General features: G+C 51.6%; 1 protein-coding gene across 1 annotated transcript in view; it reads left to right on the top strand.

Annotated features, from left to right (window-relative positions):
• Positions 1-12778, top strand: part of LOC306954428 (protein DDI1 homolog 2) — a gene marked incomplete at both ends in the record, with an annotated part of 32327 nt that extends 19549 nt beyond the window's left edge. Inside the window, 4 exons of the mRNA XM_079545520.1 lie at positions 9132-9209; positions 9532-9588; positions 10524-10592; positions 12528-12778. Coding sequence (XP_079401646.1) covers positions 9132-9209; positions 9532-9588; positions 10524-10592; positions 12528-12778 — 455 coding nt within the window. The remainder of the gene's footprint in view (positions 1-9131; positions 9210-9531; positions 9589-10523; positions 10593-12527) is intronic.
• Between the last annotated feature and the right edge of the window lie 11405 nt (positions 12779-24183).

Here is a 24183-nt window from a genome sequence, read left to right as displayed (position 1 = left end):
CGCGGAGTTGTGCAGGCACTGAGTCTGCTGTGACACAGATGCAGAACTGCTCCAAATGGGCTTTTGGGGTTTGTGCTGTTTTCTCTCCCCTACACCTTACAACCAAATGTCTGTGATGCTAATGAAACAATTGTGGCAGGTCCTACAGGTGTGTAAAACTTTGCAGAAGGAATGGGAGGGTGTCAGGAGTTTTTGGAAGCGTGGGTTTGTGTTTGCGTAGGGAGAGCTGGTGCCTGCTTTTGACAAACCTTTCTGTGCTCCTGGGCTGTTGTGTTTAAGTTTACATTGTGGGGAGAGAGGATGGAGAGAAAAAGGGGAGGGAGAGAATTTGGTTCTAGAAAAACTAAGAGATGTACTGACTTACTTGAAGATGTGCTGGTATCAGTTGTAGGTGGGGAGGGGAAGTAGAAAGGGGAAAAGAGTATTTTACCCTTTTTTTTCCCTTAACATTGCCCATATCCTGCTCCTCTCTACAAAAGAACGAGCTCAACCACTTGAGGCAAAACCTTGATGATGAAACCTCATAACAAAGCAACTGCATGTCATGGCTTTTAATTGCATCTATCCTTGGAAAATGGTTTCTCTGTGTGCTGCACGGGGTTGTGATCAGCAGAATGAAGAAATCTGCTTTGCACTAGTTTATCTGGATGTTTGGGGATGATCAGCCTCTCAGAAACTGCAGAAGTCTGCAGTGCCTGATGGGCTGCTAATTGAATACCTCCTAAAGAGCGAGGGCTCCCAGGTGGGGCTTATGGAACACGCGCTGACATGGCACCCGTGTCACAGCATCGTGGCCTTCCAGGAGGTCCCTGGGGAGCAGCCTGCCTGATCAGGACGCGCTGAGGCTGTGCTGTAGGAAGCCGTTACCAGATGCTTTTTTCTCAAGTGAACGACTTCGGGGGGTTTGCAGAGCCTCAAAATACTCCTGGGGTTGGGAAAGGAAAGCATGTTGAAATATGATACCAAATTTTAAGTAGGAACTTTCACTTAATCTCACTCATGAAACTCTGGAGTGGCTCCCTGTGAAAGCTTAAACTTTCTGCTTTGGAGCTGAGCTGAAGTGACTGATGGGCAGTGCAGGAAACATGACTTGTCCGTCGTTCGGTTGTTGTTGTTGTCCCAGACCTCTCCCTGGTGTTTTGTTTTCCCTGCTCCTTAGCAGGTTTGCCTATGTGTATGCCAGGCTTTTCTTTCATGTAGGGTAGCGTTTAAAAACAGCACAAATTTGGTTTCATTTGTGGGCCTGCAGAGTTGTGTGTCTGAGTGGTGGTCATCAGATCCTTCTTAGGTGCTTGGGTAGCCAAGATATCCGTTATTTTCTGAAGAGCTGTAAGGCATTCCTCTGTTGGAAGCAGCTTTTGCTTGAGTTGTGGCTGTACCAGCGAGGCTCGCTGTCCCCAGACACACTTCACTTATATCCCACTGCTGGTGGTCTCAGCAGCAGGCACTGCTCTGCGCTTGCACTGGGAGCAGTGTTTGGCTCTTTGGGAACCCCTCTCCTGAGCAGCATCGGGTAATTCCTGCAGGCTCCCTTCAGGAGCTGTTAGTGAGGCAGGATCACAGCTGTGTGATCTCTGTGCCGTAGTGAGAGTTGGCCCCAGGTGAAGCTTGTTGGTACTCTGCAGTGAGCGCCCCAAATAATCGAGATCTTGTTCTGCACGGGGTAATGCTTGGACTGCTATAGGAGTGCAGACAGCGTCATCAGATCTCTCCAGAAGCTTTAGGAAATAAGATTTCAATATTAGGCCTATTCACATCTGATTCACTACCAAAAACTGTGAGTAGAGCTCAGCTTCAGAGCCTCCTCCCTGGAAGCCGTGTTTCTGCTCCTGATTCGTGCCGTGGGTCTCAGCGTGAGCCCCAGCTCTGACGTGTGCTCTGTGCACCACCAGCACAGCTGCAGGTGGGCCCTCCAGGATGCCTGCGGGTTCACTTGCTGCCAGATCCTTGAAGCATCAGTGTTAGCCATTCGATGTTACACCCTGCTCGTATTTACACGTTTATGTTTTTGGAAGCAATTGCTAATAGCTAGGTGAAGAACTGCTGCTTTGCACCAAATTGGTTAAAGTCTCTAGTTTTATGGCCATGTTTACTTAGACTGCATATACAGAATTTGTGCTGTAAAGGCTTTAGAGCATCGGCCAACTCACTTCAGTGCTCAGTTTTATTCTTTGTCAAATAAAGGTTTTGAAATCTGCCCTGCCAAAGCTGTACTGAAGCACTTATCAATACTGCTAGAATTTCTGCTGTAACTTTCTCTGAACTGCTAGAAACAAAACCTGACCCCCCCCAGCTGATGAATACTTTTTATCAAGTTGTTCTGAGCCCAGTGATCTAAATCTTTGCATTCCACAGAGCCTTGCTTTGAGCGAATGGCTGTGTGCTGCCAGATTAGATAGTGATTTTGGCTTTTCAGAAGCAGGATTTACATTAGAGAAAATCTGGGTGGAGTTGAGTATCTTAGTTAAAATTAAATACAAGAGCGATTGCTGTCTAGAAGCTGTCTTCTGTTTCAGTGTGTGTCCCCTGCTTTGTGCACGCATCGTTGGCCCAGCCTTTACCAACCCCTTCACCAGGCTCTCCTCTGGCCAGCAGAGTGTGAGTGCGTGTCTTTATTTGTGTGGTAGGCACAAACACTTTTTGGCTGGAGTAGGGGTAAGGATGTAATGCCAAGAGCTGCCCAGGTTTCGGAGCAGCTAAGTGAATGGACTCTGTGCTCAAATTGGGCTCTTTACGCTCTCTTCATTCATCAGAGCTCTGCACTAAGCTGTCACCTCAGCTTGGCAGAATGATTTCCCTACGAAGTGGTGACCACCCTGGGTCCGCTGAGCATGTTCTGGGTATTTCCTGCATGCCCTGTGGTTACATACTGAGCAATTGCTGAGAGGATAACCATTTCCTGAGAGACTGAGGGGATCTCCTGGGTCTCTTTGTGCGTACTCCTGTACGTGAGGCTGCAGGCAAGCTCAGAGGCAATGAGCACTGACATAATACTTGGCAGTCTCTGGGCACGGAGCGGTCTGGCAGGAGGGGACGTTTCCTGGCGGAGTGGAGCTGTGCTGTTATTGTGACAATCTCTGCTGCGTTGCTCGTTGTGCTTGACTTTCTGTGTGGACACTTGGGCTCAAGGACTGCTAACCTTGTGCCTCCAAGAGATGTTCCTTCTTTCTCCCTCTGTCCTCACCCCCTTGCTGTCTCCTTTCCTCAGAAGTAGCAATATTTCACTTGGTTAAGTTTTCTTTCAGACACTATGCCATTAATGATCAAACGAAGGAACACATCCCCGGGGTTTCTTCACCAGACTTGGACTGACTGCCACACGGCTCCACAGAAATCGAACATTAATTCAAAGAGGCCTTTTGCAATCCTCTCTTGGAGAGCAGCTTGGGGAATAGGGTCAGTTTGGTGTACATTGTTCCCTTCTGAAGCGTTCAACAGATTTCTTCCTGCACTGTGTAGATGTAGCTTAGTTGGTGATCCAAATGCACAGTGGTTTGGGTTACTCCTTGACTGATGCTTTTTAGCTTAAGACTTTTACAAACTCACGTAAGGAACTTGAGGGAATCAATTCTCAGGAATCCTACAGCTGGTTGCATTTGTGTCATTTACTGTTCTGGGCTGAACGTACTGCAGTTGTCCTTGCAGGTGGCTGAAGGGGAGCGTGCTTGTGTCATCAGGAAATGGGATGTGGTTCTGCCCAAAGTAATACACACTTGATTCTTTTTTTGATTTTTTTTTTTTTTTTTTTTTTAAATATTGAGGGTCTGTTTATCAACAAAATTGATGTGTAAAATAAATTTGATATTTAAATAAATAAACACTTTATGATAATGTTGTCTGATTGGTCTGTAAGTTGGCAAAGGGTGTGAGGAGCAGCTTGAGGTCCCTTGGGATGTTTGGCACAGAGCAGAGGAGGGTGAGGGGAAGCCCCATGGCGTCCCACTGCCCCTCACAGGGAGTGGAGGAGTGGAGGGGCAGTTCTGAGCTCTGCTCTCTGCTGGCAGCGACAACAGGGCCCGAGGGGACTGCATGGGGCTGCTTGGGGGGCTGAGGGGGGGGAGAGGTGGGGGGTTAGGGGCAGACTGTGCCCCAGAGGGCAGCAGGCACAGCACAGCCCCACACTGGAACCATAAGGTTTGGGGTTGAGCAGTGTTGTGTGCAGCCAGGGGTTGAGCTCAGGGATCTGTGTGGACCTAACTTCCAACTCGGCGTGTTCTGTGACTCAGATGATGAGCACAGGCTTTATCCCTCCAACCAGTGACACCAGGACCCCCGGCAGCCTCAGGAGCTGCCCCACGGGACACGGGCTGCCCCCCAGCCTGGCTCTGGGAGCTGCACTCCCTGTCACACACACAGCTCCGTCCCCTCACAGCTGCACGCATTCCTTGCGGCACTCAGAGCACAGTGTGACTCCATCCAGAGAGTAGGGGACAGATTTAAGGAGAACAGGAGAGGTGTGGACATTCCCCTTCCCCCTCCTTCCTGCTCCCCTTCCCTTGCACACCTTCAGACAAGAGCTGACTGCTGCCCTGCTCCCAGTCAGCCATTCCCCCTGTCCCCCCTCCACTGCATGCCATGCCATGGCCACGGTGCTTCCATGCCCAGACAGCAGGGCAACACAGAACCATAGAATGGCTGGGTTAGAAGGGACCAGTCCCAAGCTCTGCTGCGGGCTTGCTGCCCCCCACCAGCTCAGGCTGCCCAGGGCCCCAGCCGTGGCCTTGGGCACCCCCAGAGATGGAGCACCCACAGCTCTGGGCAGCAGCGCCAGGGGACACTGCCCTCTGACTGAAGAATTTCATCCTAACCTCTAACCCAGATCTCCCCTCTTTCAGTTGCAGCGACTCCTCCCTGTGCTGTCACTATCTGCCAGCCTCCTTTGCCAGGCTCTTCTGATCAATCTCTCTAAAGCAACCCTTCTTGTTATTATCCACATCCCTCACAGAGTTCAGTTCCATTTCAGCCTTGGCTTTCCTGGTCCCATCTCTACATGTCCAGATAGCACCCCCATATTCTTCTCAGGCCATCCATCCCTGCTTCCACTGACGATATGTTTCTTCCTTCCCCCCATTTGATCAGCAGGTCAAACCAGCCATGCTGGTTTCCTCTCTCCTCTGCTTCATTTCTTATATGTGGGAACAGAAAGGCATCCTGTAAGAGCTGCCAGCTCTATTCTACTCCTCCATCCCTACGACAGCTTCCCAGTGGGACAACTGTTGAAAATGCCTTGGAAGAGGATCTTTCTGCTCCCAAGGTGACGACCTTTGCTTCTGTAGCCTCAGACTGACCAAGCGAACTGCTTCTCAGCCCCTTTGCTTGAGCTGCCCAGAGGCGCCCAGGCTGTGGTTGCCAGGCCTGGTATCCTGAGCTGCTGCACACACACAGAGTGCAGGCAGAGCTGCTCCATGAAGCCTATGGCCGCTGCAGCTTCCCTGGGGAGCGGGGGCCAGGACCAGTGAGTGGGATGAGGGCTCTCTTTCCATTTCCACCTGTGAAGGATGTGGCAGCAGCTGTGAGGAACCATTCTCCACAAAGCTGCTTCTGCTTTTCCCTCAGGTGAGACAGAAGAGCACGAGCAAGCCACGAACCAAAGCTGTTCTGCTGTGTCTCGTCCTCTCATTGGCCAGCAGCAGTTCCGGCCCGTCCCCGGCCTCTCATCCCAAGCCCGTCACCCGCCTGTCGATCTCAATCTTTGCACAAGGCTGTGTGGTTTTGCACACATTTGCGTGCACGTGGATGCAGTGTGCACACAGGGCTGTGCAGGGATGTGCTTGCATGTGTGTGTGAACGCACAGCTGTGTGTGCAGGGAAGTCCTTGCACGTGGTGTGTGGTTCTGCACACTATGTGCACACAGCTCTGTGTGCAAGGGAGCAGCGGAGGTTCCTGGGAACAGATTTCTGGGAGAGGTGGAACTCACACGAGAGTGCTGGACAGCACAGGGCCGGCAGGCACAGCTCCGCAGCACTGCACTGTGCACAGCAGGATGCACAGCCTGCAGGATGGCACTGACGGAACCAGGACACGGCGCCACACCAGGCGCTGCAAAGGAAACACACACTTCCTCGACGGCACAGCCGGCTGCACGCCTCCTGGGTGTCCTCGCCTCTTTCCTCGAGACGGACTCGAGGCTTTCCTCTGCTGGCTGCAACGTCCATGCCCGGTAGCTGCCCTGAGCTCCTCCTCGGCACAACAATGAGCGCTTTCCCTTCCTCCAGAGAGATGTTTGTCCTCATTACGGCTGTGGACTCCTCCATGGGCGCTGGCTGACGAAGTGCATCTCTGCTGGAGGTGCAGCACACCCAGCAGCTGCCCTTTCCTCCTGCCAGCACAGATGCTGAGCTTTTGGCTGCACCACAGTCTCTCGTCACCTTTGCTTTGCCATCGAACTGAATCCTATTTCTTTGCTGTTCTGCTGGTTGGTTTCGGTTTTTTTTGTTTCTGTTTATTGTCTCTTTCTTCATTGGGTCACATTGGTTTGCTTTCCTTTGTTCACTTGGTTTCGTTTTCTTTACTGCTCTTTTGCTTTTCTCTCCAATGTTTGTTGCCCTTGTATATTGCTGCCTTTACTTCTTTTTTGTATTTCTCTTTTTTTTGTGTTTGCTTTGGATTTTTTTGTTTGTTCTTTTTTTGTATTTTTTGTATTTTATTATTGTTTTTCCTTTTAATCTTTTTTTTGTCTTATTGTGTCCTCCGTGGAGGATCGTAAACCTGTATGCAATGGTGTAGCGACCTTGTCAGGCCCAGTAACACGGTGTGCTGCCATCAGCCAGTCTCTTAATAATGGTTTTCATCCTGGTGTTGTATTTTTATGGTATCATAGGGATTGGATTTCAAAGGGGTTTGTCTCAGGTGGAGCTTTGAGATCCAACTTTGAAGCTTTGTTTTCTGAATCACCCAGGTCCATTGATTTAGGAGCCTGGGTATTTTCTAATGCAGCGTTCTGCACTTGTTTTATAGGGGGAAGTCAAGCTTGATTTCTTTCCTGCTAATATGCCGAGTTGCTGCTTTTGTTCTCTAAGGTATTGTTTGAAAGCTCTGCTTGATTGAAGGCAATTAGTGATGGCCATGGCACAGTGGATGCAGCCAGCTGTCGCTCTTTTGTGATCAAAATGTCTTTATCTAATCCATGGAAACAACCGGATGAGAGGGGGAATGAAGAGGGAGAGACACCAGGCACAGAAAACTGGATTGGTTAAAAGGCCAATTTGAGTTGGGACTGTGTAAGGATGGGGTTGTGGCAACTCATAAAAACTGTGGGATTGAGAGTAACAAGGTTCTTCTTCAGAGATGCTCACCTTGAGCCGTAAGTCTCAAGAACTGCAAATAAATGAGGGTAAAGGACAGACTGATCCACTGAAAGCAGAAGTCAAAGCTTGAACTGAGAATGTTGGAGGGGCAGCGGCATGATTCCTTCAGCACAAGGTGACAGGAGTGCCACTGCTGGAACGGTTTCTGGAGCCCTGGGTGGGAGCCTGCAGGTGCTGGCCATCAGAGCCCCTGCCCCAAAGCGTCCGGCTGCCAGCAGTGGGTGAGTTCACTGGGACTGTGGGGATGGGAGGTGCTAACCAGCGAGCCTTCAGTTTCCACTCCTAAATTCAGGCTTGGAAGCACGCTAAAAATGGGAAATATATCTGGTGTAGGAAGGGGATGTCCTCAGCCAAGGTCCTGGAAAACTGGAGGAAAATGGATGAAAGTGCAGATCTACCAACAAAACGGAAAGCACACGGCGCTTCCCACGGCGGGTTTGTGGGAAGGTCAGCCTCCCTGTGTTTATATTTCAGCCATCGTTCTCCATGCTGGAGAGGCTTTACCCATTGCACGTGCACGGACAACTTGTGCAATAGCATCCTTGATCCAGACCCCATTTCCGTACGGCATCTCTTTCTTAATGGCCCGTGGTGTCACGGGGGCCCCGAACTGGAAATAACGCCCTCGTGGTGTCACTGTAAAAGTTTGCCAAGCAAAGCTCTGGTTGCTCCATCCCTGGAGCTGTTCAAGGCCAGGCTGGGCAGCATGACCCAGTGGGAGGTATCCCTGCCCAGGGCATCAGGGTTGAGCTTCTAAGTTCTGTACCGTCCCTTCCAGCCCAACCCATTCCGCTGTTCTGCATTCCTGTGATGCAATCCCCCGCCCTGGTGCAGTGCACCACAAGCGGAGCAGCCCGCGGGGAGCCTCTGCCCGGCATCCCAGAGCTGTGAGGTCGCGGTGCCCTGTGCTCTGCTGTGCTGAGCTCTCAATGCCTGGCTGTGACGCCGTGCTGCAGGCTTCGCTCTGTGCGACTCACTGTGACTGTGGCGGTGGTGGTGGAAGCATGGTGCGAGTGTGGGGGGCCATGGCCCCTGCCTGCCTTGTCTTCCTCTTCCTCCTGATGGCCGTGTGCTTCAGGGAGATGTGCGCTGCTCCGTGGCGAGCACCGGGAGCAGGTGGGTGGGCAGAGACGGGACCAAACCTGAGCAGCACTGGGGCGAGAAGTCAGGCTGTGTCCCCACGGCCCTGTGCTGCTCTTCCCTGGGGCTGCCTTCCGGGGCAGGGGTTGGGGGTTTGGGCAGGGGGTGACAGGCTGCACCGCAGGAGCCGGGCAGGAGCCCGTGGCAGCGCTGCTCCCCAGGCCTGGCTCCAGCCATGCCGCCAGGTCGGGCCGTGGCTCTGCTGCTTGCTGGCTGGAGCACAGCCTTCATCCTGGGAGGGAGGCATCCTGGGGAGAGCTCAGAAGATGTGTGCTGGAGACGCACGAGCGTTTTCTGCCCCAGGCTTGTGGTACTCCCCATAGATGACTCCCAGTTTCCAACACAGAGCCCCGGCCCACAGCCCAGAGGAGGAGACAGATGTGCTTTCCTCCAGGGCTTCGGTGCAGCCTTCCTTTGTGTGCATCAGAGCCCTCTCAGTAAGAAAGCCCCGAGGGGCTGCATCTTCTTCCGTGTGGTCTGTGAAGGATGCGGCAAGTGGCCTGGAGGGAGTCTTGTGTGCCCTGCCAGGTGCCAGCCTGCAGCTCATCCTGGCCGCTCTGCAACTTCGGAAATCGGGACCCGAGTCCTTCTCCCAGCCTGTCCCACGACCCACATCCAGTTACTGCGGGGGAAGGAGATCACGCCGTGCAGTGGGTCCTTCTCTCATCTGTTCTTGATTCTAGATGATGAGCTCGGTGCTCTCTTTCTGGATGACCTCCTGGATCCAGATTTCACACCTGTGCCCGAGGCACAACCCAGAGGTAAGTTGTGTCTGTTTCCTAGAAGGCAGAAACACTCATGCCCTCGTAGTTTACTCAGGTGCAAGGTCTTCCAAGTCTGTCTGTGCCTTGAAGGGCTTGCACAGATGAACCTTGAGTGTTTCTTTGCTGGGAGAGCTGCCACATTTCAGTGGGAAGGTCACCACTGCCCCTCTTCAGCTGAGAGAGCCCAGAGCTTCGTATTTGGGCTGTGCCATTCCCTGACCCACCGACAGATCTTACAGGTCTGCCAGTGTTACAAAGGAGGCCCCCATGTGCAGTGGAAGCTCTCCTCACCTGTGTCTGATCACACTTGTGCCTGCAGGCTCTGCTGGCGAATCAGAACGGAATCCTGTCCATGAGCCTGAGGGGAATGCTGGAGGTAAGTCACCAGGCTTTGTTTCTTGATATTTGTTCATGTGTGGCTGATAGTTCAGCAAGGGTTCTGCTTTTCACCGGCCAGTGGGTTCTTCTCCACGGGAAGCATAGGGGGTTGTTGTTTCCTGGGTGCTCTGTGCTCTCGGCGTCGTGTTGGCTTTGCCTCTGTATCTCAGAGGTCTCCCAGTGAGACAATTGGAAGGAGCTGAATGCTGTTCTGGGAGGTCTCTGAGAATTGTTTCCCGTGGCCTGGGGAAAGTATTTTGAAAGCTGTGGAATACCAGCCGTCAGGTCACCGGGCCTCTCTGCAGCTTTGGGACTTTTGTCCTATGCCGTTAATTGAGCCCCTTCCATCACTGCATGTCAGTAAGGAAGAGAGGTGGGCACATGCCATGGGAATGTCTCTCAGCTGTCCTTGATTCCAGCCGTGTCTCCAGGCAGCGGCTGACCAAAGCCCAGGTTCAACCCGGTCCCTGAGACGCGGGGCGATCCCACAGCTGAGTCCCTGAGAGCTGTTAGTTTTCATTCAGGCTTTAATTTTCTTTCTGAGTGCCGTGTGACTTCCTGCTTCCTCTGTGGAAGAGAAGGGAAGGTTCGGGTCAGGCTGTGTGCAGAGTGCAGTGCCTGCCTTGCAAAGCCGTCTTTGCTGGCCATTCCAGCCCTGAGCTGCTCCCGGTGCCTTGTGCAGAGCCAGCGGGCACCACGCAGTCGAGCTGAGGGCTGAGCTCCAGGAGGGCGTTCCTCTGGGCAGCCCCACGCAGTGTAAGTTCTGTAGGATCGTGGTGCCCCTGCGTGTACCTGGGAACTGTTTCCGAGGTGCTCCTGTGTGGAAGGGAGAGAGCAGTGTCACGAAGGAATCCCCTGCTTTAATTGCATCCCGCATCGTTCCGACTGGGAGGATGTTTAATTAGAATTGCTCTGTGCTGCGTTTGTTTGCAGATGTGAGTGGAGGAGGTGATCCAGCTTCCCCTCTGAGCTCTGAGACCGAAACCCGGGCGGATGGCATGGGTAAGTCACGGCTCTGTAATTCCTTGGAGAGCTCTCACTGCCTGCTTTGGTGCCATTTCATGGCACTGCTTCCCCCGTACACTCCGCTGTTCAGCGATGCTGCTGTGCATGACTGAAACTTTTCATGGCTTGCAGAAGTGCGCCCAGGGAGGGCTTTGCTCAGTCGCTGGTTCGTTCCTGTGCTGGAGCCCAGGTGGATGCCCAGGGGTGGTGGTTTGTTTTACCGATGGCGTTGACTCAGCGCTGGTCTTCAAAACCTTGTGCTCATGGCATTTAACTTCATGTGTTCCATGCAGGTCTGGAAAGGGGAAAGGATGAATCCAACAGAGGAAAATTCTCCCAGGGGTCTTACCATCCGAGAGAGCTGCTGAAGGAAATGGACGTGGCAGCTCGTGGTGGGTATACTTCAGTCTGTTCACTGTGAGACTCGGGAAGCTGAGGCCTGATGTCTGTGTGCAGGAGGGCATTGCTCAGAGCCATGCTGCAGTGGTGTTCCACGGGATGCCTTGCAGGCACTGGGGAGTACCAGAGATGGTCTGCTGCCACTTCTGCATCCAGCCGAGACCCAGGGGCAGCTGCTCCCCCAGCACGACCATTACTTGTCAGAGCTGCTTTGTGGAGACCCAGATGGCAGCAAATGTCAAGTGTGGCGATTCTGTTAATACAAAGCCCTCCCTGCAACTGGGCTAGTTCAAGGCAGGATGAGCATCCCGAGCAGGGATGGCTGCCTTTGCTAATGCTGGAAACCATGTGAAGATGTCGATTCTGGAGGTGTTCCTGTTGGAGCTTGAATTTCAGCCTGCAAGGTCCCTGGCTGTGATGGTGGAATGTGATGGTTGGTGATGCTCACAGCACAGCGTGTGAGTGCCTTGCTTAGGAGTTGATTCCTCAGGAGGCGTGAGAGGGTAGGCACCCTGCAATTCGTGGGAGTGCCCAAATGCCCGTGGCAGCAGAGGAGGTCGCAGGCGGATTTGGGGGGTGGAGGCCAGCAGACTTGGCCTGAGCTCGAGGTTGGGTCAGCTCAGGTGTGCGATGTGAGAACACATCTCATCTGACTGTCCTATGTCTTTCTAAAGGGACGAACACAGGCAGCGCAAACCACTGGCATGACAGGAGATTTCTGTCCAGTGTCACCAGAGTCACTGGGTGCCAGCAGGCGCTCTCCTGCCTGCTCTCGCACATCAGGTCAGCAGCTGAACTTGAGCGTGTGAGCGCAGAGCACGTGTTGTAAAAGAGGCCAGGAGCAGCTCTCTGAAAATGGCTGAGCTCAGTGGGGTGTGGGGAGTTGTGCCAGCTGTGTGCCAGAGAAGGCCTGTGTGATGCTGCTCACCGCTTCCAGTTCCCAGAGGGCTGTGAGCTTTGTCCTTTTGGGAACGAAGCGGCCCGAGGGCAATGAGGTGAAGGTAAGGTGGGACGTTGTCGTTTCTTCCAGGGCTGAATGCAGGAAAAGCACACAAAGGCTGCTGTTGGCAGATCTGTGCGGCAGCGCCACGTGGCAGTGATGGTGCTGCTCTCAGCTGTGCTGCTGTCTGCGCTGGTGCTGGCCTGCGTCGCTGCATCGCGGACGTGGAACAAATGCCTGTGAGTTGTCTTTTTCCCCCAACCATTTCATTGCTGCATTTGGCAATGAAGTATTTGTGGTGCCAGGATCCTGGGCAGCTGAATCAGCTGCTGGCAGTACGCTGTCACGATTTATGTCGCAAGGTCTTCCAAGTTTGCCCTTATTTCCTGTCAGTGAGTAGGGCTTTCTGAAACTCATTTTCAGTGTGTGCAAGAGGGGAGAGAGAGCAGCAGAGCGAGCTCATCCTGACACCGGCTGGGAGGGAGTTCCAGCTGGAGATGAAGTGGAGAGTGGAGAGGCAACGAGAGAGATCCTTGCCCAAGCAAACAAGAACCTCAGCAATAGTTTCAGTCCGTTCCGTTCTGCCATCCCAGAGGCCAGAGGTGTTCAGACTCGTCTGGAAGACCTGGAGCGTGAACTCCAAGCCATGAAAGAGGTCCGTGGGAACAGTGGTGAGTGCTGCTTCCTGTCAGAGGATGGCCCTGAAAGTGAGAGCGGAGGATCAGTGGCAGAGCATTTGCCCTTCACCCTCCGTTCCCCAGGACGAGTTCGAAGATTGTTAGCTCGCCACAGCTACCGTCCTTTTGAGGGTCCTAATGAGGACCAGAAAGCGAGCTTCCTCTGACCGCCGGACAGCACGTTTATGTCTTTGGAGATGTGGATGAGGACGGATGGTTTCTGGAGAGCTGACGGATGGCACGAGAGGGCTGGTCCCTTCCAGTTTGGTTACAGAGGTTTCAGATGATGAGCTGGACACAACGATGCCTCCCGAGCTCTGTGATTTCCTGCTGGAAATGGATGATTAAGTCGATGCAAAGAGTCCATAATGCAGCCACATCCTGTCACAATTCTTGCCTCACTCCATCTGCAAGACGACCCCCCGCTCCACTTGATGTTCGAGTGAAGTGTGAGCAGGATGTGGATGAGCTCCTCATGGGACGATCTGAGATGACTGGCAGCGTGACTGCTTGGTTTTATCGTATATTAAAACAATAGTTTTAAAAACTAACAAGCAGCACTGTTCTTTTTCTTTTTGTTGAGGTGACACTTTTTTCTAGCTGAGATTTTGCAACGAGTCTTGAAGCAGATTTGAACTGGTAGAAGTTGGCCGTGTTTGCATTCCGTTTTTCCTTCTTTCCTTGCTGATCAGAGTCAAGCTGCCATGCATCCATTCCCCACCTCTGGCTGCCCTCCTTCACTGTGAAAAGAACCAAGAACTTCTGGCACAGAAGTTTGTCCATGTGCAAGGCTTAAACTTCGTGCTTCTTCCTTCTCTACTTGGTAAAACTCAGCGTTGGGCTCCTTTGGAGTCTGAGTGCTGGTTTCTGGGGCAGTCCTTAGCTAAAGGCTGGAGTGCCTGTATCAGCTGTGGCAGTGCAACTCCCACGCCCCATGTTCTCCCCTTCTGCCAGGCCTCCCAGTGCTTGGTGCATTTGGACAAAAGGTGGAGAACCAGTACGTGAAGGTTCTCCTTCTGTACCTCGCCCCTGCTTGCACCTGGGTAGCAAACAGCAGTGAATAAGGGCGTTAGGGGATGCCCTGATTGTCCCTGCTTTCTGCCTCGTGTCCCATTGCCCGGGGCCAATCCTGGAGTCAGTCGTCTCCTGGCAGCCTGGTACATCTGGACACAAATCACGGCCCATGGGGGTAGTTTGGAATGTGTGAGTTCAGCAAGTGCTCAGGTTTGTGCAGCTGGGGAAAGAACCAGGTTTGGCCATCCAAGGGGGCCAGTGTGGAAAAGCACCCAGCACATCTCCATCATCTCAGACCCTGCAATTAGAGATTCTTAGCGAGTGTTAACATTGACCAATACCTGAGGGCAGGTGGGAGGAACATGGATGAAGCCAGGCTCTTCTCGGTGGTGTGCAGCAGTGGGACAGCAAGCAGTGGCCTAGAACTTGATCTCGGGAAGTACCATGCAGGCATGTGGAAGACCTTTGTTATGGTAAGGGTGGGGGAGCACCGGGACGGGTTGCCCAGAGAGGTGGTGGAGGTTGTGATGGGCATCTCCTCTGGGTAGGGATGCCTCCCAGGTACTGCCAAATCCTCAAGGCTGTCCGCCAATGGAAGCCAGGGCAAAGTCACCCCACTGGAGTCAGCCTGGATTACGACCTGATGAGGAATGGCAGCCTGTTGTATTTGCTGTAAACAGGTGGAGGCAAACTGTAAGCAGAAGCCAGCTTGCTCTTCTTCCATCCACCTCCTTCCTTCCTTATCTGTTTTAATGACACGCATTCGTTTCACAGCAGTAGGTGCTGAGATAGTTCACTTGTCCACACTTGTTTTGCGTGTTTGCGTGTTTGCGTGTGTGTTCACGCGTGAGAGCATCTGCACTCTCATGGTTTGATATGGGATGTCCTGTCAGTGAGTGAGTGTGAATCTTGTCATCTGCAAATCTATCATCAGGTCCCTGCTTAATTTTTCGCCTATTTCTTAAACTGCTGCTAAACAGAACTGAGCAAAATAGATTTGCCGTTTCCTGCCATGCCAAACTAGCAGGGCGGCAGGATGATGAGCAAAGTCGCCCAATGCTTACAAAAACGTGATATCCAAACAAAGCCTGTGTTCCCTGAGGTTTTAGCTGCACATCTCACACCGCAGGGGTAACTCTGCAGACAGATGTCTCTACAGCATTCTGGCCCCATAGCCACTATAGCCCCATAACCACTACAACCCCATCTCATAGCAATCCCATCCCATATCCATCATATCCACCCCATAACCATCTTGAATCCATCCCATATCTATACCCCCACATCCTATCCCTATCTCCTACCCCATATCCATCCTAAATCCATATCCCCACATCCATTCCATATATTATCATACAATCAATGAATATACAGATGACACAGTACACCCGACAGCTCGGCTTATGCAGTAATACTAAAACAGAAAAGAAGGACACTCATCCTACCTAAGGCCCATCCCATATATATTCCAATTACTGATCTCCCATTCCATAACCATCCCATATCCCACATCCCAATCCTAAATTTCACATCCTAATCCCACATCCCATCCCCATCTCCCACCTGTCAATCCCAATCCCATCTCCCACCCCCTATAGCAATAGGGCGCACCCTGAAGTCCCGCCCCCATCACCGCCCCGCCCCATGCCACTGCTCCTCCTATCAACGGCCCCGCATCTCCCCGCCCCCGGGCTCTCATTGGTCCGGTGCAGCTCTGTCCTGCCCCCGGGCTCCCATTGGTCAGTGGCAGCGCCGCCGGCTCCCATTGGCTGAGGCGCGGCGCGCGGGAATGGCCGTTAGCAGCCGGGTCGGAGCCGCCCCGCTTTCCCCTCAGGCGCTGCTACTCCCGCAGCCCGGGTCGCCCCGCGCGGCACCGCTGCTGTGCGCCGGAGCTGTCCGGAAGCACCGAGATGGAACCGCGGCACGAGCGCCGCGGTGCTGAGGACAGAGGCGCCGGAGCTGGGGGAACGGTGAGCGGCACCGGGACAGGGGACACCTGGGCAGCCATAACCTGGCTTCATGCGGGGTGAGGGGCTGGGAGTGGGACTGGGATGCGGATGCAGACAGGATGGGATGTGGGGAAGTGGGATAAATACAGGACGGGCTGTGAATATGGGGTGGATATGAGGCTATAGGGAGCTATGGGAGAGATATAGGGGGATAATGGGGAAATAGAGGGGGGAGAGGGAGCTGTGGAGAGCTGGGGAGAGATATGGGGGAGTAGGGGCTACAGAAAGCTGTGAGGTATAGGGAGGCGTGTGGATATATTGTGGGCTGTGTTGGGGAATTGGGGTATATGGGGGATTTGGGGCAATAGAGGACTGTGAGGATGTTATGGGGAAACAGTGCTATGGGGAGCACTGGGGGGTTTGGGAGAGGCTATGGGGGAATGAATGGGGGTATAAGGTGGGCTATGGAGGGATGTGGGGCTAGAGGGTCCAGACATAGGCCCAAATACAGGGACTATAGGGAGTTGTAGGGGGAGATGGGGCAATATTGGTGGGATGTAGGGTTACAGGAAGGTTGTGAAGTGATACAGGGTGATAGTGGGCTACAGGGGTCTGGGGAGAGCTATGGGGAGGGATATAAAGGGCTGGGAGGAGGAAAAAAGAGAGTATGGTTCAATAAATATAGGGGGCAAATAGGTGGGATAGAAGGGGACTTGGGGCTGCAGGGAGATGGCTGTAGGTGTGATATGGAGAAAGAGGTGCGACAGGGGGCTGCGGAGGGGTGCTGTATGGGAACTGCTGAATCGCGGCCTGAGCCTCTGACTGCCCACCTGAGGCGAGCACCGAGTCAGCCCTGTAAGCACAGATGAAGGCAGTGCTCCTGTGCTGCTGGAAGGGGAGCCTGGCTGCACCTCTTCCAGACCCATTTAAGAGCTGACTGCTGGTGGGGAAGGATCTCTTCTGGAGATTGCTCCTCTTGGAGTCTTCTCAGTGAGTCTAGGACAAGGGCAAGCTTCCCATCCATTGTTCTTCGGTGTGGTAGCTTGTTTAGCCTAACTTCCCTCTGTATTTCTTAATTATAACAACTGTATATTTATTGATTTTACGGATATAAACAGATATAAGCATATAAAAGGCTGTGGGGGAGCTACAGAGTGCTTGCATAGGCTATAGGGAAATATAGGGTAATATGGGGCTATGGGGGGGCTATAGGGTAATGCAAGGAGAAAAGGCCCCTGGAGAGGAGCAGATAACAAGAAGATGAAAGGAATAAAAGGGGGTCAGTAGGTGGATGTAATGTAACTTCAGTGGGCTGGGAAATAAAGAAACGAAACAAAAAAAAAGAGAAAAAAAAAGAAAGAAAAAAAAAAAAAAGAGAGAGAAAAATGACAGATACTAAAAAATGAAAAAAACAAAACACAACCAAAAAGAGCAAAGTTGAAATAATGAAAAGAACAGAAAAAGAGATTAAAAAGCAAAAAGCAATGGATGGTGAGAAATGTAGAGAAAGCAAGCAGGGAAGCTAACCATTGCACAGCAAAGGAAGGCAAAGCAAGGCAAAGAATGAAAATGTTTCCTTTAGTGATAACTCAGCGCTCTCTGGCACGATCTGGAACACTGCATCTCTTTGCAAACGTTGGTGCCTGTATCCATGGGCCCTCCTTTTTTCTCTCCTCAGAAGCAGCGCCGTGCTGTTCCCCGTGCTAGGGAGCAGCAGCCAGCAGGCTGCCCCAATGCCAGCTGGGCCTTGCAGCGCGCAGAGGGACGCGATGGGGATGGACCATCCTTAGCACCATGCAAAAGTGAGTCTCTTCAGTCCTCTGTCATGAAGGATGGAAGAATGAGTGTTACTTCTGAGTTGGTGCAGTGCTGTAGGGATGTCCAGTAACCATTGTGGAAGCATTAGGGAGGCTGACAGTGACAGCTGATGGCAGCAGTAAGACAGAAGTCTGTGTGTAAATGGTGGCGCTCAGAGCTGAATGAATTCCCTGTAGAGACAAAAAAATCCATGTCTCAACTTCTGCAGTGTTTTGTAGCGTTTTATTTGCTGATGCAGCTTTGCTCTGCAGAATGCAAAGCTGTCAGGCAGACCTGGGTTCCTCTGCTGCCACCTGAGCAGGAATGAGAGCAGTAATGCTTTGTGTAAGCGCACTGCAGTTTAACCATCAGTTTCTGTTTTGGCTGTAGAACAGTGTTTTTTGGTTTTGGGGGTGGATGTGGGCTAACAGGACAGTGCTGCTCCTGGGAAACCAACACTCAATCTGTTGTTGTAGGGATGGAGCCTGCGCGTCCGTGGAATGGTGCTGGGCATGGGGGGAAATGGAAAGCCTCCCCAGGTAAGAAGCTCTTGTGAGCTGTGGTGTGGGTACTGCCTCTAAACAGGGCTGCGTGAAGGGGCGTGTGATGGAGGAGAGGGGAAAGGGCACTGCAGATCTCTGCTGACTGCAGAAATGGCGGACCATTGTAGCAGCAGAAGGGCAAACTGAAGAAACTACGCTTGAGGAGCAGAAGTTTGTGGTTGGCTGTGCTAAAATGTTCCTCCAAAGAGATGCTCTTCATATCTGTCTTGTTTCCTTTCTGTCAGGAGCTGATGAAAACAGGCTTTCAGGGAGGCAGGGGAGGAGCGAGGAGAGCGGCACAGCACCCAAGAGAGATACAACACACAGCAGGCATCTGGGTTTGGTGCCCTGTCTTTCTAGTTAGGCTTTCTGTCTGTCCTTTCCTGGGACTGCTGTCATTGCATGTTGCTTGAGGTCTTAATCCCTGGGGATTACAATTACCTTTCCTGTCCCAATTGAAAATGCAAGCCCACAGTTCACCCAAGATCCTAAGGTCCATTGCTGTGAACACTGGAGATGAGATTTCCTAGTATCATGGCCTATTTTGCAGACTGAATGTAGTGCTGGACTCATTAGATGTTGCTGCTTCCCCTTTCTTGTTTCTAACAGGGAGAGGTGCTGAGCCAAATGGCGAAATCTACATGAAAACTCCTCTCCAGGCTGGAGGGCTTCCTGAAACAGCAGGTCCCAGCAGAGGGGGAGCAGCTTCTCCTGCACTTGCCAACTGCTCCTTCTCCCATGGTTGCAAGAAAGCGCAAGGGAGTGGAAGAGGAGGAGCAGAAGGCAGAGCTGCGTCCTGCCAATGAACAAGTGAAAGTGGAGCACAATGGGGAGAAGGCTCAGAGCCCTCATCAGAGCAGAGGTGCTGTGCCAGCTCCAGCAGCACAGCCTGGGCCTGCCCCAGTGCAGACCAAGCGGTTCCGGACCTCAAAGCGAAGAGGTAAGAAGATGCTGCAGCTGCCCTGGTGAGGTGCTTCCCTTGTAAAGCACGTGGAGTTTGCTTGGGGTTTGCTTTGCTTTTTCTTCCCTTCTGCAGGGAGGGGAAAAGAGTAGAAGGCTACCAAGTCCAAAGGATGGGCCAGAATGTGTAATCCTATCTTTTCCCATGAAATCCATGATGGCCCTCTGCTCGTCCCACTGCAAATACCCGTTCCTGAGAGATTTCCCAGTCTGTTTTCATGGTACCCGTGTTTCCGTGGTTTTGCTATTGACAAACTGAATTTTTCTTCTCTTGCTCTATAGAAAGACGACGACGACAGAAAGAAAGGAGAGCAGAAATGAAGAAGGCTGCTCTCAGAGCTGCTGCTGCACATGCAGAGGTGAGTCCTTGGCAAGCACAGACACGGCTCTTGTTCTCTGTCTGTCAGACATGAAGGGGGTTGTGGAATACTGGGGGAAGCGGTGTCCTGTTTTGACACTTGCCTTGTTTCTTTCCAGTCCTCCGCAATCAACAGCCTTGTGGAGATGATGGAGAAGCTGCAGCTGAAGGAATGAGTGGAGGAGCATCAGCAGGCAGCGGCTTTGTGGCAGCAGCCCAACTTGGCACTCTGGTTGCAGTCCATCAATAAACAATTGGAGTTTTGTATTCACAAGGAGCGCACGGCCTGATTTGTCCAGCGGCACCCAGTGAGCTGCTGCACCACCTCCTCGTTATCGCACCACCTCCTCGTTATCGCACTCGCGGTGCTGGGTCAGAACTCCCACAGCTCCATCAGGGAATGCTGCAGGGTACAGAAGCAATGGACGCACTAATCCTGGGCCCTGCCCACAGACGCACTGTCTGAGCAGTTAGAGAGCAGCTCCATAGAGCCGTCTGACTTTCTTGGGGCAGCACTGAGCAAAGTGAGCGTGTGCCCCTCAGCCTGCAGGCGTCTCTGCTGGGGGAAGCGAGGCTCCGCTGGCCGCCTGATCCCGGAGGGCAGAGGTGTTCTCCTGACTTCTCTGCAGTGCTGCCTTCCTTCATCGTCCCCTCTTTCTTCAGATATTTTGATGCTACTTTTCACCCTTTTGGGCGGAGCTTGAGTGACTCTCATCATTGCATAGCTTTGTACTGAGCAGTGTGGAATTTTCTGGCTTTGTTTCTAAAAGCCTAGGCTGAAAACTGCAGCGTGCGTGCTAAATGGGAGTCATAGCGCTCTGGAAGTGGATAACTGTTGGGATGGAGCTGCTTTTGGTTTTCTAATGAGTGTACAATGAGCAAAGTTTGCCAACAGGATTGTATTTTCTCAACTAATGACTAGGAGCGATATGCAGAGGAAGATGGCAGTTGGCAGATGGAGCATGGCAAGAGCTGTTGTTTCTGTCCTGCAGCCGGGAATGCTCCACGCCGAGGGGTGCGGGCTGTGAGAGGAACATGTCTGTGGAAGCATGGCCGTTCCTCCCGTCTGATGGGGCAGAAGGCAGGGACAGGAGAGGAAAGCTGAACAGATCTGCATTTTCGTCATGGCTCTTACTGTGCGGGAAATGAGCTGTGCCACTGTGCTTCTTTGTGCTGGCTAGTTCTGGAGCTCTGCCTTCATCTTGATGCTCAGCTGCTCCTGTGTGTAATGCTCCACACTCGCAGAGCCCAAAGGCCTCCTTGGCTGCTGTCACTCACCTGGAGCTTGCAGGGTGCCGTGCATGCTGTATGTAGCTGCTTCCAGCTGTCATTTGCAAGATCGTGTAAGTGCACTGGGTTCAAACAGCAGTCAGATAACACAGATGAGAAAGAAGCACGAAAACTTTTTTACGTCCTAGGTTTTGATCTCCAACAAAGCCTGCTCTGCTGTGGAGAGCAGTGGAAGCTGTTCAGTTGCATGACCAAGGGGTGCAGCGTGGTTCCCCCCTCCCTAAGGGGGAGGCTCCTGGAAGGGCTGGCTGCCTGCAGGGAAGGAGCTCTGCTGTGTGGTGTTTTGTGTGCCCTGTTCCTCAGAATGGGGTACGCAGTTCTGTGGGGATTTACTAGGTTGAGTCCTTTGTGTTTCTCGGGTAACTTAAAGCCGTGTCTGCTCTTGCCTCTGTCTGCAACTGCCACGCCTCTGGCCTTGGCCCCCACAGAGGCCCCTCCTGGTTGTCAGTGGCAGCTGTTACCTTTGCGGTGCCAGCAGTCTGTAGAAATGGCAGCACTTGGGAGGACGACACAGTTTGCCTGATTTTATGCTTTATGGATGCGGTCAGGTGAGAAAGCGCTGTGCTTCGTGGCACAAATTCCTTGGCCAAAGGACGCTTTGGAGCAGAGGTTTGCTGTCAGGAGGCATGAAAGCATCGAAGGAAATGCTGCTGTGCACTGGGCCCAGAGACATCAGCTCCCAGCACGTCAGTGACTGCGGACGCCTGCAGCCTCTGTGTCTGTCGGGGATTGCTCCAAGGGCTCTGTAGTCAGCTGTCCGTGGCTGTTTTGCTTTGCTAGGGCATGGGCACAGATGACAACACGCCGATGGTGTCCTGCTTGGAAATGGATGCGCTGGATGGCAGAGGAGGATTCTGAGCCAAGTATGGGATCATCTTTGTTCCTTCGTGAAGGTGAGTTTTTAAAAGTGAAACACTTGAAGCTGGATTTGCAGGGTGCCTGGAAGGAGGTGACTCTCGCTTGATATCAGTTGGGTATTTCAGAGCAGCTGAGATTAAGGGGACGTTACAAATAAAGTTCTGAAAATGTTCCTGACCGTTCTTAGTTGTTAAATTGTCTAAAAGAACGCAAGCAATGCAGAAAAAACCAGAACAACCACCACATGTCCTGAAAAGAATCCAGCTTTAATAGAGACCGACAATTATTAACGTTCCTTTTTCTTCTTCTGTCAGTGACTGAATTTGCTCTCACCTCTTCTTTCTGCTCTCCTGCTCTCTGCACGTGACTTCCCACTTCTTCTATCTTTAGTTCTTCTGCGGTTGAACTTCTCTCTTGTTTATTTCTCCTCCTTTCTACCTTTGCAATCCCTTCCCTGAAACCCCTTCCCTCCCTTCTCTTTTCTGCCTTTTCTAACTTCTCCTCTCTGCTGCCTTCCTCTCTATTTTTTTTCCTGTACTTTTCTTTCTTTTCTCTGCACCATTATTTCTCTTCTTCCTCCTTCTGCACTTCTTGCTCCTCTGTTCCCTTCTCTCAGTTCTCCCCTGCCTGTTGCTGCTCTTTTCCTATTCTCCTCCTCACTCCTCCACCCTGTTTCTGCATTATTTCATCCTCCTGCTGCAGCGGCTCATCTACTCTGCAGTTCTCTCTTTGTGCTGTCCTCTGCTCTTTGAGTAATTCTTCCCTCTGTCCTTGCTCCTCTTCAGCTGGCTATTAATTCTCCACATCATGGCTCCTATTGTGCTATTTTTTCTTCTCCATATTCTCACTCTTCCTTCATCTGCACTCCTGCCGTTCTTTTTTTCTCTCTATGCTCTCTCCTCTTTCTTCCGCACTCTTCCTCTACTTCTCCTGTTCTTCATTCCTTGCCTTCTCACTCCTCTTTCCTCTGCATCAACACTGCTCTTCTGTTGTACTTTTTTCCGTTTTCCATACTTCTCGTTCTTCTGCATCTGCACTCCTTCAGCTGTTCTTTTCTCATTCTGTCCTCACTCCATTCTTCTGCATCTCCCCACTTCTTCTGATCTTCTTTACAGTCTCCTCACTTGTTTTTCATCTGCATCTGCACTCTTCTCCCGTTCATTTCTCTGTGCTTCCTCCCTGTCTTTCTTCTGCATCTGAACTCCTCTTCTGCTATTCTTTCTTCCTGCTAATCTTTCTTCCCTGCATAATCATTCCTTTTTCTTCTGCATCTGTCTCTGCATTCTTCTCCTGTTTTCTTCTCTTTTCTCTTTTTCTCCATTTGCACTCTTCTGCTTTTTTTCCCTGCCTTTTCTCTCTTTCATTTGCATCTGCACTACACTTCTGCTGTACTTTCTTCCCTCTATCCTCGCTTGTGCATCTGCACTCTTCTAAAGCTAATCCTTCTGCCTTGTATTCTCACTGCTCTTTCCCCTGCATTCTCACTCTCCTGTTTTTTTTTCCCTTGCATCCTCACACCTCTTTCTTCTACGTCCTCCCTCCTCTCCTGCTGTTCTTTCTTCCTTGTTTCCTCACTCCTCTTCTGCATATGCACTCCACATGTGCTGTTCATTCTTCTCTGTATCCTCACTGCTTTGTATTCTGCATCTGCTCTCCTCTTCTGCTGTTCTTTCCTTCCCTGTATCCTCACACATCTTCCTTCTCTGTTTGCTCTCCACTTTGCTGGAGGCTGTTCTTTCCTCCTTTAATCCTCACTCTTTCGTTTGCTGCTGTACTCCTCCTGTTCTGTCTTCTATTTATCCTCACTCATTTTTTTCCTTCTGCATTCACGCTCCCTTTCTGCAGTTCTTCCTTCCCCGAATCCTCAGTCCTCTTTCTTTTGCTGCTTTTTTTTCCAGTTTCTCACTGCTCTTTATTCTGCATCTGCAGTCATCATTTTCTCATACTTCTTCCCTGTCTTCTCTCCTGTCTTCTCCATCTGCACTCTTTTTCTGCTTTCCTTTCTTCCCTCCTTCCTCTTTCATCTGCATCTGAACCCCATTTCTGCTCTTCCTTCCTTCTCTCTCTCCACTCTCCGCTTTCTTCTGCATCTGTCCTTTCTCCCCTGTAGCCTCACTTCTCATTTTTCTGCATCACACTCATCATCTTTCATCCCTGTCTTCTCACTTCTCATTCACCTGCAGCTGCAGTCCTCTTCTGCTCTCCTTTCCTCCTTATATCCACGCTTGCCTGTTTTTCTGCATCTGCACTCCCCTTCTGCTTTGCTTTCTTTATCCTATCCCCACTCCTGTTTTGTCTGCATCCCATCTCCTTACTGCTCATTGCTGTGTCAGCGTTACTGTTCTGCTCTTTCTTCCCTCTCTCTTTTCTTTTGCATATGCACTCCAGTTCTTTCTTCCTCATATCCTCTCTGCTCTTTCACTTGTATCTGAACACCTATTCAGCTATTCTTTCTTCTCTGTTTAGTCATTCCTTTTTCTGCTGCATCTGCACTTCTCTTCTGCTGTTCAGTCTTCTATCTATCCTCATTGCTGTTTTGTTTGTATCCACACTCTTCTTCTGTTCTTTCTTCCTCGTGTCCTTTCTTCCTTTTCCCCTGCATTTTCTCTCCTCTTCTGCTGTTCTTTCTCCCCTGTATCCTCACTCCTCTTCCTTCTGCATATAAACTCCTTTCTTGGTCGTCTTTCTTTGTCTCCTCACTGTTTGTTCTGCATCTGCGCTCCTGTTCTGCTCTCATTTCTTCCCTGTAACCTCACTCCTCTTTCTTCTGCACCTGAACTCCTGTTCTGCTGTCCTTTCTTCTC

Source organism: Tetrao urogallus, assembly GCF_951394365.1.
Source record: "Tetrao urogallus genome assembly, chromosome: 21".
Taxonomy (NCBI): domain Eukaryota; kingdom Metazoa; phylum Chordata; class Aves; order Galliformes; family Phasianidae; genus Tetrao; species Tetrao urogallus.
The sequence above is the reverse complement of the archived record's forward strand: the minus strand, read 5'-3'. Positions and strand labels throughout refer to the sequence as shown.